General features: G+C 41.2%; 1 protein-coding gene and 1 long non-coding RNA gene across 10 annotated transcripts in view; one reads left to right on the top strand and one right to left on the bottom strand.

Moving 5' to 3' along the window:
- The first annotated feature begins 188 nt into the window (after window positions 1-188).
- LOC308486980 lies at window positions 189-3,292 on the top strand. The gene is made up of 2 exons (XR_013991420.1): window positions 189-442; window positions 3,064-3,292. It is a non-coding gene; the product is annotated as an uncharacterized lncRNA (long non-coding RNA).
- NR1H4 (nuclear receptor subfamily 1 group H member 4) overlaps window positions 2,166-14,850 on the bottom strand; it is a 33,029-nt gene continuing 20,344 nt past the window's right edge. For all 9 annotated transcript variants that reach the window (XM_081024228.1, XM_081024227.1, XM_081024225.1 and 6 more), the window contains 4 exons: window positions 14,056-14,155; window positions 12,203-12,349; window positions 3,502-3,615; window positions 2,166-2,825 (listed from right to left, as the gene is read on the bottom strand). In XM_081024228.1, coding sequence (XP_080880354.1) covers window positions 2,587-2,825; window positions 3,502-3,615; window positions 12,203-12,349; window positions 14,056-14,155 — 600 coding nt within the window. In that variant the 3' untranslated portion in view covers window positions 2,166-2,586. The remainder of the gene's footprint in view (window positions 2,826-3,501; window positions 3,616-12,202; window positions 12,350-14,055; window positions 14,156-14,850) is intronic.

Here is a 14,850-nt window from a genome sequence, read left to right on the forward strand (position 1 = left end):
CCGCACAGTTCGAAAGGCCCAATCAGGCGACGCGAGGAGGAGCCGAGGGCCGCGAGGAGGAAGCGCCGACGCGAGCCGGGCAGTTCCAGTCTGCGGCCTCTCGGGGGCGCCGCTGCGCGCTCTCCAGCCCAGCCCCGCAGCCGCCCCCTGCTCCTCCTCGGGCGGCGGTCGCTGCTTCCGCAGCCGCTGTGAAGCTTCCGCGCGGCCCAGCTGGGAGAGGAGAGGGGGGCGAGGAAAGATGCTTCATCGCGAAGCTTTTCGCCTGCGGGGACAGGCCGCTCTGGACTCCGGAGCCAGAGAGGAGCTGCCTGGTGATGCCGTCTCTCCTGGGCTCCAGGCGGAACCAGGCAGGCGAAGCACATTGCAAGGAAGCGTGTGCGCGGTCTTTTGCGCTGGAACTCGCTAGCCTGATAGGAAACGAGCACCCAGGCTGCCTACACGTGTAAGCGTTCTCCACATGGTCCATTGGATGCTTTAGAATGCCAGCTGCATACCACCCAGGGCCATACCAACCACTGGGGTGGCAAGAAGGCTAAATGATGATGTTGATGATATTAATTTATATGCCACCTTTTCCCCAGGCTGGGGCTCTAGAATAGAATGACAGAATAGAAAATGCTAAAAACATAGAAAAGATATCAATAGAAAGGAAACACTAATAGAATTAAAACAGTAGATATCAAAAATCTATAAAAATACAGATAACAACAACATAGATGACCTGTATGGGCCAATATAAACGTGTCATGCAAGGAAATATGTTGCCCTCTTCACCCCGTTTATCTACAAGTAAACGCCACTGAATTTAATAGAAGTTACTTCTGAGTACACATGGTTAGGATGTTTGTAGGCTGTTAACACCTATGCGACTTGTTACATGTCATGTGATAAATGTACATAGGTATGTGCCACAGCTTCCCGATCCCTGAGCTAGGAAGATGTGATCTGCCTCCATGTGTATCATCCAGGCAACAGGAGATTTACCTGGTAGCTGTGCCACGTTAACCATACTTTGTGGTAAGGACTTGTTAAAGATAGTGTCTGCAACACTTTCCAGCCCTGCTCAGGATTGGGACTTAAGTTGACAATTATGGGAACTGGCTATTGACACTCTATGGCGTTTTGGGAATGCAACGCTTGCTTTCTGCTCAGACAACATGGATGTTTGGGATATGTCCCAAACTTCAAGCTGGTTATGTCTAGTGTTAGGGCTAAGATCTAGCCCAGCCAAATGATTCCTCATCTGCTTTGTAGGGTGTATTTCACCCTGAGCCAATGTCACAGATGTCCTGGCTGGCCATTGTGCTAGGGTAGACTTTCTGTGATGGGCAGCTGGATTAGGACTCCATCTTTCAAGTCCATGATGTTGCACAAACATCAACAGCAGTCTTGGCCACCCGTTTTTCAGTCTTGCGAAGATCTGCCTCCCCAGTGTGTTCCCTGTGGGTAACATGCTGGCAAAGCAGAGCCCTGCACCCAGCCAGATTGCACCATCCAGTCACCGGCTGGAAATAGCCCCTCACTGCTCTTTGCAGAGGTGCCATGCCTCTCTTCCCACCTACTGCCCCGACCCCTAACAACTCCAGACTGCTGCAGGCAGCCCAAACAAGGCTGACCCAGGGCTGACTCCACCTCAGTCAAAGCCCAGATCTGCTTGAATTGGCCCAACTCAGATATTGGGTGCAAAGTCCTATTAGTTTCCTGTCAAATTTGGTTAATATCATCAGTGCAGTTTTGAATGATTCAGTCTACCTTCTTGATTCAAAAACCGCATCCAAAGTTATCCAAATATAGATCAAAACCTCTCCCTACATCTTAGCAACCAACACACCAAATTGTGCAGTGCTACCTTCATACATGTCCAAATCAGCAAAATTTGGAATGGTTTGGTCAGCTATCTTGATTCAACATGGCCCCTGACGGTTTCCAAATGTAGAGCAAAACGCACTCTCAAAATCCTCTATCTCAGGATATGTCATACCAAATTGAGTGACAAAGAGGGGTCCAAATGCATAGAGAATGGACTGACAGACAGACAAACCACTTTCCAAAATATATAACAGATCACCACTTTTGTTAGAGTCATCCTCTGGAAAGGAGAAAAAAATAGTACTTAAAACCGTAACTTAGTATTTTGACGTTTAAACCAAGACATGTTTGGGCAGAGTCATTTTTACTGAATTCTTACAACAGCTACAACATTGTATATTAATGAAACATTTAGAATAAGTATAATGTGATGAAAAAGCTTGATAATCTTCTCAGACATTTGAAATGAAGAAAGTGAGATACAATCAGTTTAATTTCGAAAGGTATAACAGGATGCCTGCTTCGGGCAGGAAGGAGTTCAGCTTTGTTCCAAGAGGCTTAGAGGCCAGGGCACTTAGTCCATCTTCCCATGTGAAAGTCTTTTACATAATGCTTGGAAAATAACCTCTAACTCCCATAAGAAACACTTATTACATGTGCTTTTTTTGGTGCTTTAAAAATGCAAAACAAGGAACCCGGTCCTGAACACATGTTTATGAAGTTCCATTCGTTCCAAGTAAATGTGTTTAGGATTACATTCAAACCCATTTTTCTTTATCACTGTACATCCCATATTTCACAAAGAAGAGGTGTAAACTTGTGATCATTCACTCGCCAAGACATCAGCATATCTGCATGGTGGTGATTAAAAGTCCGCAGTTCTGTAAGACGACCCAGGAGACATGCAAAGTGCTGAGGACTATCTGTGTGATAAAGCTTGCAGAATTTTTGCAGAACTTCTAGCAGTGGCTCTTGAAGTTTTTCCACAGACTCTCTGTCCTGTATGTATTGCCGGTCTGGTTTCAAATTTACGGGGAGCGGGATACGTGGGAAAGGAGGGGAAAAACAATTATGAGAGTTAGTTCACATTTGTCAATTCATAAGATTACAGTGTTCATAACTGCAATTGAAATCCATGGGTTTTCTCTTTACAGGCTACGTTGTTCACATATAAACAATTGTGGTACCAGGTTGTGCACCAGTAAAAACTTGTCACAAGTTTCATTGACGTTAATTCTGATTATGTATTTACAGGACCACTGATCAACAGCCCCCAGTGACTGCTGTTTAAAAACAAACAACTGTTGTAGTCAGTTAAGCTTCTGAAACATGAGGGACAACGTACATTGCTTCTCCGGATGAACTCAGTGATCAAGCTGGACTAAAACGGCTCAGGCAGTCCTTTGACCTTTGTATAATTCTAGACCTGGCATTATGAACCCATCTAAAATTGTAAGTTATAAAAATAAAAACTAAAGTGAAATCCTTGTAGCTCAATATTCTTACTCCTGCTCATGAGTAGCAAATGAAGTTCCCGTTCATTGTAATTATACCTTTTTATTATTAAACTGCATTAGCAAAATGGTTTTTCAATTACTTTTTAATATGAGACATCAAAATCACATCCTTCTGTCATTCACCTGACTTTTTATTCTTCTCGCGTTGATCTAATAACAGAGAAACTGAAATTACCTGGAGATAAGATAACTATTGCTGTGAGTAGAGCATATTCTTCTTGTCTCATCTTCAGTTCCCCAACACTTTTATAGAAATTGAACATGGGTATTATATATTCATCTGAGATGCCTATAATACAAAATATTGAGAAGTACTTAAACATCAATAAAATATATAGTTCTACCACTATGTAGTTGAGTAGCATGAAACTAGACAGAGTATCATGTATCATTTATTATGATATATTTAGCCCTTTTGGTATTTGAGGTACTTCATTTCATCTTTCACACAGTTATTCACATCTGGCTAATCAAGAAATGCAGCTAAGGCACAATGAAGCAGGGATGAACACCTAAATCTCACCAGTGGGGGCACATCATTATCTCCCTGGCCCTCAAAGGTCTGGTGTGATAGATGGGCAGGGTTGCCAACCTGTCAGTCACCTATCACAATGATGTCAAGCAATCCATTTTCATTTGCCTACAATGGCAAATGTGTCAATGATCTTCTGATCAGTGAATGCTTGAAACTGTACAGGCAAACCTGCTTTCGACATCTGTCCACATGTATATCAGGTGTAAGGCAGTAGGGGTGTGGCTTTGCCAAAGTAGCCCTGTGGGCCAAGATAGACCTGGGAAGCCTAATTAGGCCCATGGGCTAGAAATTTGCCACTGCAGAGAAGTCTCCCAAGGCTATCTTTGATTCCTTAGCTGAGAGAAATTTGCATTCACAATGGTCAGAGACAATGTAAACTGTATCCCAACAACACCTGGAGAGCCATAAGTCCCTCACTCTGTTCTGATTTACTGGTGCTGGAGTTAGACCTTCTGGCAAGGGTATCAGTTGTGAGCTGATTCTTTCGCCTGCAAAGTTAAGCATCTTAGGGCCTCTGGCTGCAAAACATCAGATCTTGAGTTCAGGTTCCAACACTTACATGCAGTTCCCCAGTAAATTTTGGTAAATTTTAAGAATGGAAAGAATCAGGCAGGAACATACAAATGCAATGAGCATCTATTTAAGAGCTTGGGAAAGGAATACTTTAAAGTAGGGAGAAATTTGGTTTGGTTTGCAAAATGCAGCATTATTTTGAAGTTCACACTTCTTCAATTTTTGCAGCTGTGCTCCACCTTGCATCAAAATCAACTGACTTAGGTTCATGGTAGCTGCTACGGATTTCAATGTGACTGAAACTGACTTTATCTGTATTGGGGCCAAGATGGGGGGAATTTTGTTTCCGAAGCACATCAAGTTTCAAGTATGTGGTGATTTTCCAATTCATTTCAAGTCCAAAATAGATGCATTTTCTAATCATGAGTAATGTGCAGATATAGTCCTAAAACTGAAAGGCTTATAAAGGAAGAGATCATATTTCATTTTAAGCGTCAGTGAGGCCCATGACAATAAGGGGCCTCATAGGGCCTGTGTACGCCTTGGCAGTAACTATTAATCATTATCCTTATCAAGTGGAAAGGAGAATAAAGAGAGAAACAGAGTAAAGCACAAACAACATTAGAATTATGTTGCAATCCAATGTATGTAATAGAAACTCAGCATGATTCAACACCCAAATTGAGCAACAGCCTGAAACCTTAAGAAGAACAGGCAGTGGGAAAATTCATATGTATCAGGTGTACACACACACACACACACACAGAGAGAGAGAGAGAGAGAGAGAGAGAGAGAGTTCTATTCATCCTTATTAACAGATCTGTTCTGCTTTCATTGTACAGTACTCGTCTGCATAGCCTTTTTAAGCCACGAGAGGGGGCTATTATCCTTTGTAACCAGCTACTCCACTGCCTGTTCTGTGAGTCTCATAAATAGAGGGGAAATACGTTCTGATAATTTGGTTGTTTTAGAGTTCATTTTCCTCATCTCAGTGGACTCAGGTTGCAAAATTGAAAGCTCAAGCCACTGTCTGTTAATATGTTTCTCCTGTTCCTGTCATCATAAATATCATGCCCAGAAAACATCAGTTTATTATTGTAACAAGTTTATTTGAGTGTCTGATGATTGAGAGCTGTACTCTTACTGAAAGAGGGACTTTATTAGGGCCTCGTAAAAGGTCTGGGAACACCTGATGGCACAGCAGTTTTAAAGATAAGTGAGTGTGGATCACTTCCCTGTCTGAGAGAACAAGGGAGGCCTCATGTACAAGCAGAGTCTAAGTACAGTAGGCCCACAACTTAATGCAGGGGTAAGTGTGCAAGGGCAAAATCACACAAAGTCAGGAAGACACACACACACATGGAACCATCCCGTGTGATGATTTTGCCTTTGCACACCAGCTCCTACATTTGCAGAGCCTGGTAAGTGTGGTGGAGGGCTTAAAAACTCCCATTCACAGCAGGAAAACCCAGCACAGAAAGAACTTTTTAAGCCTTCCACCTTGCTTATTGGCCTCTGGGAAGGTCATCTGAGATCTTGTGGGGCCTTCAGGAGATCTTGGATAACACTTTCTGACTTATACCCTGACCCTGCCGGCTCTCCATTTTAAAAAAAATTTATTTCCCTGCCACCCGTACAAAGCTGCCATTGCGTAAGTAAATCAGAGGGAAGCTGTGGGTCTACTGTATAGAAAACGGCTATTTATTTTTTTTTAAAAAAGGATGGCTTTTCTTCTTTATTGTAGCAGAGAAATATACCACGTAAACACAATTTTTTCTGCTTCAGTTTGTTTCCAAAAGCATCGCACACAAACCACTTAAAACAATATACTAGCATTTAAGACCCATTGGGACTTTCTCCCACTTTGTGAATGAATTAGATAGAATCCAAATGGTAGAGTTGGAAGGGACCATAAGGGTCATCTAATTCAATCCCCCGCAAGGCGGGAATCTTTTGCCCAATGTGGGGCTCAAACCCACACCCCTGAGGTTAATTAGGCATATGGATCTGTTCAAATCACTAGTCTGCACCATAAGCTTTGTGAATTTTCTCGCTTAGCCCATGCAGCATGCACAAGATGGCAGTTTGTCCTCCTGGTAGCCAATTCACATGATGGTTGTCTTATGTGCACCCCTTCTGTCCATGAAGGGGGAAAGAGAAGAGTGGAAGGGTTGAAAACCTTGACCAAGGTGGGACTATAAGCTGAGTCTGAGCACTAGTCCACATGGCACCTGCCTCTCGATACCTGTCTCTTCTATGCCTCGCCAACATGCAGCACCACTGTCCACACGGCTTTGATACATTACTTGGAAAATTCCTGCACCAGAGCTGGAGCTGGTGAAGAAACTGTATCTCCCCATGTCAGGACTCTTGTGGTGCTATGAGGTGGGAAGGTGAAACACTATACCGAGGCTGTTGCAGGTGGTGTACACCCTCTAAAAAAACTTGCTTCAACAGAAACAAGTGGCTGGAGTGGGGTGTACTGCCTGTTGTGCTACAGCAGCTTAAAAAACAGCCACCCGGTATGTTATTGTGCTATTGTAAGCACTGGCAGAAATATTTTTAATCTGGGCTGGCCGCTGGCTTAAATCTGAATACTCTTGCCTTAATTCAGTATATGCTGCCACTGTAAAATCAATGCCTGCTTGTTCTGTTTCACAACTCCTCATATCTTTCTGATTATGAAGGACCATGTCCTGTTCTCTGCTCATTATTTCGTCTGGCTGCCTTTATATGCATATTATCTAAAGAGACAACATGGATCTCACAGATCCATTCAATAATCGGATAAATAAATAAATGTATCGCTAAATGTATATAATTTTATTTCCTCTCCCAGACATTGTGAAGAGCCTATCAGCGGTAGGCTCTTGCTACTCATTTTGTATCTTTTGCTATATTTTGAATGGACTTGGTCTTATGCTCCTTAGCCAAACAAGCCCTCGTCCTGTAGGATCTGTTGCCTTCCTATACAGCAGGGGTAGTAGACAGTCTGTGCCCTAGGGCCACCCACAACCCTCAGCCTGCTTTCCCTTTGATGGGGAAACCTGGAAGGGAAAGAGAAAACAGGGGGCAGAAGCCAGATGGAAAGAGAAGCAGGGAAAAGCCCTCTGCAACGGGCTAGTTCAGGTCTCTGGCAAGAGCAATCTGTTGTTCCCCTGGTGACTCACTGGGCAAGCAGGGAGGGACAGAGAGAATGAGGTGGCAGGGAGGGAAAGAAAAGGGTAGCAGAGAGAGGGTGTATCTCTACACACTTTGCTTTGGCCACTGCAAGCCCATTGCCAGCTCTGGACCTGCCCATTTCACTCCGCAGCCCTCAAAAGAAAACAAAAAAAGGTTCTCCCCAATGCATAAAATAGTGCATGCAACATAGTCAGGGAAATCTGTACTACTCCAAGTAATATATATGATTTCCATGATTATGCCCAATGAAAATATTGTCTCAGTGTTACCGTAGTGTCCGGTCTTAAATGAATGGTAGATTAAATTTTTATTTCTTCTATGATACAAGTCAAATTTTATCTCCGCTTTCAGGCTTATGCTCTTTATTATACATGCTATTTTAATTTCCCTTCTTGGAGTAATAAGTTTTAGATTTATGTACTTGAAGACGGGGTGCTTATTACAGCTGGATGTTTAAATTAAAAGAAAAGAAGAAAAACAGCTGTGAGGAAGAATGTTTTGTGCTAATTAATTATGACTAAGACTATTGTTAATATGGATGAAGAGATCTTTCATCTGGATAGGTTTGAAGCTGCCGGTGGATATTAAATCAAGGAATAAATGAGCTCTTGTTTTACTGGGAAATAAACATGTTAATTACTCATTATATTATAGTTAATTTCACAGTATTCATCTAACCAAAGCCATTTCCCAATTCAAAGCCCTTCATTAGAAAATTTACTTCAGTTTTATTTAAATGTTATCGTGAGAAATATGTTTTTAAAAATCCTTATAAATCTTGCACAAAGCTCTGCCAAGCTTTCACTGACTGCTCAGGCAATGAGCCAAACTTTCCCCTTGGTCCTGATCAGCCCCACAGCACATGTTTGACCCAGAGTCACATTCAGCATAAAACAAAATGATTCCTAAGTGACAGGTTCCAACACTTCTCAAGGCGACAGCTCTTCATCAGGGAACATTTGTGCTGAAATTTCTTTACAATCTACAAAGAGTAGCCTTATACAGCGGAACCTTGGTTTTCGAACGTAATCTGTTCTGGAAGACCGTTCGACTTCCGAAACGTTCGAAAACCGAAAACTGAAAGCTTAAGCCTCAATACAATAGGGAAACTCAAAACGGAAGCTGCGTTTAAAAACCGGAGCAGTTACTTCAAGGTTTTCAGGAGCTGAAACATACGACAATGGAGGTGTTTGACGACCGAGGTCCCTCTGTATCTGCTTCCAGGCCAATTCAAGATGCCAGTGCCTGCTTTGAAGACCTATGTGACTTGGGTTCCAAACTACTGAAGGCAGGTGCCCCCTCCCATATTATCCTGCCAATGCATGAAACGCTTCTCCATCTAAGACGCTTGATGACATGGGTTCTGTTTGTACAAAAGAGAAGGCCTTTTTGTGTGGCAGCGTCTCAACTTCGGCAGATCCTATCATGAGCAGCTCAACTAGGGCTGACATCATAATATTTTTGGCACTAGGTTTTGAATGTTAAAGCCTACACTGCTTGGGACACAGGTATTTAACTGGCTGTTTGCTCCCATATGAAACTGTTGCTGGTTTGTCAGCATCATCTATTTACTCAGCCTCTCTGAGTACGCCCCCCCCCCCCGCACCAGAGTTTCAGTAGGTAGTGATAAGAGAGAAGTCTTTTGTGTAAGAGAACCATGCACCCCACCAAAAAACCTCCATCAGGGCTGTCTACACAGGTGCCCCGTTTGATTAGTTTTAGGTGCCAAACTAAGATTTTCATATTTACTCAGGCTTTTTGCAATCAAAACATTTTGGGTTGGATCCAGACCTAGTCATCCTTAGTGGACCCACTCAAATCCATGGGTTTACTTTTAAGTATGTCCCAGTCTGGATCCAATCCTATATACTGCCTCATCTGGAATGGGTTTTTAAATTGCTATTTCTGGGTTTTTATGACTCTTGCTGCTATTTTGGGATGCATTTTACTATTGTTTTTCTTTACTGAACTCTTGTAATTTGTAATGCGAAGGCACAATGAAATATGTCTCATTCATATATATATATATATATATATATGCAATTCCCTGCATGCGTGTTAGATTGTTTCCAGAATATTTGCTTTGAAAAAGCTTTGATTTTTAAAAAATCCTTTGCTTCTTCTTTTTTTGCTTCTAGAATATATGCAAAGTGATAACATAGGGTTATTAAAAAAATAAAATTGGAATTAAACCACTGATATAGTAAATATCTCCCTCTCACATACACAAAAAGATGATCTAGTCTGTTTTTCTAATTCTAGTGAAAATAGATACAAGCTTTTATTGGTGAAAATAAACACATGCTATAATTAGGTAACAAGAGTTGCTAGCGTAGGTGAGAGTCTTGATGTTAGATAGAAATATATTTATGCAAAGGAACTCAGGGCTGTAGACAAGATAGCATTATATCTCACAAGCTATTAAGCCAGTAGCCTTGCATTAATAACAACATAAACAGAAGCAGCCTAGGCATAAATGTGCAGAAAGGTTATCATTACTCTGCAACCATTCCAGTTTATCTATCACACACAAAATTGTCATGCAAAACAGTCACGATGGGAGGGAGAAGAGCTTTTGTAGCTGCATTTCTCAAAGCCTGACAATAAGACCGAGCCGACAGCTTGACACTCATATTCACATAAAAACCATCTTAACACAAACCAGTGAAGTATCCCTGTACATTTTTCCTTCAAAGTTTGGAAACGATTCATTTTAAATTGAAAGTATATTCTACAGTTATAGTATTTATGATTAGCATGAGCTCTTGCTAATAGATGGGGAACAGTCAGTTAAAGGTAAGGCATATTGAACCTCTAGTCATTCTTGGATATATATCTGTCATGAATTGTAACTGTTTTGTTCTGTTTGGGTATTTTTAATCCTAGAGACCAAGTTTCCCAGGTAGACAGTGCCTGCCACTTGTTGAACATCTACCACAAAAAGACACATCACAAAAGGAATAGGGAGGGGGAGGGAAGAGGAAAACAGGCAAAATTAGACTGCAATTGCTTATTTTTTAAAATATAAAAACCAGCTTGGGCTGGGGGTGGAACAGGTTGCTCACTGTTTAAAAACAGGCCACCAAATGAGAGCTGGTTCAAACATAAGATGCCTACATAATCACAGTTGCCCTGCAGAGTCTGCATGCTTCCTCTTGTTCAAAGATGGGCTGATAAGGACCAGAAAGGACCGGTGCCATTTAGCCAGAAAACAGCTGTCACTCATTATATTCTGAAGAACATGAAAAAGCAAACAATTTGGAAATGTAAGCTACTGCGTACAGATTGAACTCATTGTATGTAGCTTGTACACTGTTACTTTTTACCTGCAAGCATCTCCCGCTCCTCAAGAACCATGATCCAATCAGTTATACCCCTGATCCAGTTAGAGGATTTAGGAGACATCTCCAGAAGCAAGAGATGGACCAGAAAGAAGAGGTTATCAGATGTCCTTAAAGCTGTGCTTAGAAACATTTTGGAGAGAAATATCTCTATTTCTACAGATAAGCTATATAGGTCAGCCCAATGACAGGCAGCATGTCAATTCAGGCTGAGAAAATACACCAGTCAAAACACATCAAAATAATTCTTTTGCAGTGTATTGACTGTAACATGTTAGAAAGGGCAGCAGCTGAAAAACCCTCTAGAGATATAACAAAGTATACAGTGCAATTCTCTGCATATTTACTCAGAAGTAGACCTCATTGTGTCCAAGGGGACTGACTTCTAGGTGGGTGTGCATAGGACTGCAGCAGTAGAAGACATAGTTATGCCTGGTCCTAGTGGGGTTTGGTGGGATGGGAGACAGCAGCCAAGGAAGAGCAATTTTATCCTTGAAATCATGGCAGCAAAACAGGCAGCAAATATGGCAGTGTGACTATCTGACCGACATACTTTAACACCTCATTACCCTCTCATTTATATATTAAAAGATGAAGTCTTTTGCGTGTGTGTACCTAGTAATGATACCATTACAGTGCAAGGGTTAGTGTGTTGAGGTTGGACATGAGTTCAAATCCCAACCCTGCTGTGATGTTTACTAGGTGGCCTTGAGAAAGTCAGTAACTCTGTGAGTTGAGTTGCTGCATAATTGTTAGAATTAAAATGTATTTTGGGTACAGAAGCACACTGTAAATAATAATAATCCGCACATAGCTTTAAACTCAAAATCTAACCATTCTTTTAGAGCCAAATATATAATGAATGTATTTACACATCCACTGTAACTCAGTGGATTTATTCCAAATGAACCCTTTTACCTTACTCATCTAGGCTTCCCCTCCCAAAGGTACACATTAGCAATGGTAGACCTTGTACTATCTTTTTACATTGTAATAACTGAAATGGGTGAGATGGTTTTATTGGAATGAATGTGCAAGAAGTACATTTCATTGCCCTAATTTGTTTATGCATATCCTTGAACAAATATAGTTGGTTACAAAGAAACGGTTTTATTCTCGTGGCTTATATTTTTAGGATTAAACATTTACTTGATAACCTTTGGACTCAAAGCTGACTAAGTAAGCTTGCTACTCAACACTGAGATGTGTAACATTCGTAAAATGGGTGCTTGCTTTTTTTTTTTTTTTTTTTTTTTTTTGCCTGGCATTTCAAGGTCCTTTTGCTATCCATCAGAGGCACCTACCACTGTTACGAATTCTTTCTTCCAGGAGGTCGGCATGTCCTACAGGAAGTTTCCTGTTGAAGATCTCAGCTGACCGAAGGAACATGGCTTCTACAGCTGAACCCTTCAGCAAAGCAATCTGATCCTCATGGTCCAGGGTCTGAAAACCTGGAATTAAAGTGTGACAATATCAAGCCAGTAGCCAGCATCTTTCTGCCAGCAAAGAATATTGTGCAGGGTGGCGGCACCTAAAGATGGTTGGCACATCTGCAGATTTGGCACAAGACCAGCTGACTATCTAATTACAGGCAGTTGTGTTTGAAGAGTGCATTCTGTTTTCTTTCTCAAGCCACCAGGCAAGAATCCATCCAAGTTTCTCACACGTGCACATGCTTGTAATCTTATTTAAGATTGCAAGGGTGATTACTTTCAACTTGATTAGCATATTATAAATTAAATTCTTGCTTCAGCTAAAGGAGAGCTGGTTGCATTATCCTCATTCAGGACTCAATTGAGTAGTTCTGAGCGCTTTCATTTGGCCACTGGCCTCATTTCCCTCACTACCACCCTCACCCCCGGTTTTGTTTATATTACAAAAAGGAACTGGGGTTACAAAAAGGGATTTTAATATAACAGTGAAAATATAAAGCAGCATGTAGATGAGAGAACAAACATGCACAATACAATCAATATGTTTCTTTACTAATTATTTTGAAAGGAAGCATGATTGCCTTCAGCCAGCTGACATGGATCCCCAAAAGATACAGAGGTCTGTGAATGTGTCCTATTTTTTCCAAGCCAGGCAGAGGTATCAAAATAAAATAGAAGCATGTCAGCAGCAGACGTTGAGCTGGGCTACCTAAACCCAACTCGTGTAAACATGAGTGATAATCAGTGTTCTTCAACCTTGGTCTTAGGTATCCAGATGTTGTTGGACTACCACTCCTATCATTCCCAGCCAACTTAGCCAAAGGTCAGTGATAATGGAAGTTGTAGTCCAACAACATCTGGGGACTCAAGCCTGAAGAACACTGTGGCAAATGAAAGAGTACCAATACCTATCCAGTCCACTTGTACTGAGAGATCCATATGGAACCAAATGGTGGGAAATGGTGGAATCTTAGAAGGATGTTGGATAGAAACTAAGTGGTTTCCAGCTGTAATGCTTTAAGAGATACGAAAAAAGGCTTACAAATGGGTAAAAGCTTAGTGGTAAGGATTTGCTGAACTAACAAATTGAACTGGAATACAAAAAAGGGAGGTACGAGGAGGTCTGGGGAAATAAGTATAAGGAAGATAGGCTATGGAAAATTAATGTGTTTTTAACTGTTTTATTTTGTATGTTTCTTTTTCTTTTTTACTTTTTTGTTATATCTTAAAAACTTTATACTTTTTTCTGTATTCTGTATTTTCCTGTATTTTTTGAAACTTTAATAAATATCATTTTAAAAAAAAAGGAAATGGTGGCTTAACAATAGGAATCTAGCAAAGCTGGCTTTTGAGATTTATGGGCACAAACAAGTTGAAGGATATCACAAAACTATTTGTCAGCAAGGGAGAAACAAAAAATAGACTGTACATTGCTGGGGCAAATACCTGTGCTCGTGTACATTGCAAAAGAGTAGTGCAATGAATGTTGATGGTGAATTAATGGTAAAATGGAATTAATGTTGATAGAGCATTTGATCTTAAACTGCTCAAGTTTCTACATTTTGAGGATAGTTTCCAGTTTTTGATTAGGTTTGGAGGTAGTTCCCTCCCCCTTTTTTCGGTATGAATAAAACAAGTACACCAACACAGACATACAGCAGTGAAGCTGTCTAACCAAAACACAGAGAGGAAGTGTTAGGCCAAATGTATTTAACATATTATACCTGGTAATCTTTTGGTGAATTCCACAAGGACCTGTACATGACTGGTGGCCATTTCCGTTAAGATAAGAAAATTTTCTTCAGCGCTGAATTCCTCTTGCAACTGAGCATTAAAATGGAATTGTGTTGTTATTAATAATAGTACTAGTAATCATATCAATAGTAATAGTCAGCTTTATTTGTGATATGGTGCATAAAAAGACTTTAGAATTGGGTGGCTCCTTTCAACAGAATGACTCAAGATAATATAGGTTATGAAAGGTTGAGAAAACTGATTATGCTAGACTGACAGCATTTAACAAGTGGTTTTTAAAAGTTATTTTTAAAGGAGCTGGAGGTCAAGAGTTGCTGCGCAAGGTGAGGAAGAATAGCAGTCTTGCTTTCTGTGGGTGTAGTGTGGTGGCTCTTTCCACATCCTACTACGTAGAGCAAATGCACCTCCTGTAAATTCATGTACCGACTCAGGGCCACGTAGAGAAAGAAGCAAAAGAGGCTGAATGTGGTGGAGCCCGAAACACCCTTGAATCCAGAGGAGAAGTGAAAACCATAAAGGGGGAGCTAGGGAAAAGAGCAGATTAGGTTGACCTATTCCTTTCTCCTCCCTACTTGTCCTGTATTTGCTGTTCAATGGCAGTGGCCTCTGTATGCTGCCATCACCATTAGGCTGCATTTGCTGAATGGCAGGTGAAAGGAAGTGGGGAAGTGAGAGATGAAGTGGCCCATCTTTTCCTCTCCTACCTGCATGCATTTGTTTACCTGCATACAGAACTTCCACACTCAGCGCTCTGTATTTGGAGA

This window comes from Podarcis pityusensis (assembly GCF_964106645.2).
Source record: "Podarcis pityusensis genome assembly, chromosome: 10".
NCBI classification, from domain to species: Eukaryota; Metazoa; Chordata; class Lepidosauria; order Squamata; family Lacertidae; genus Podarcis; species Podarcis pityusensis.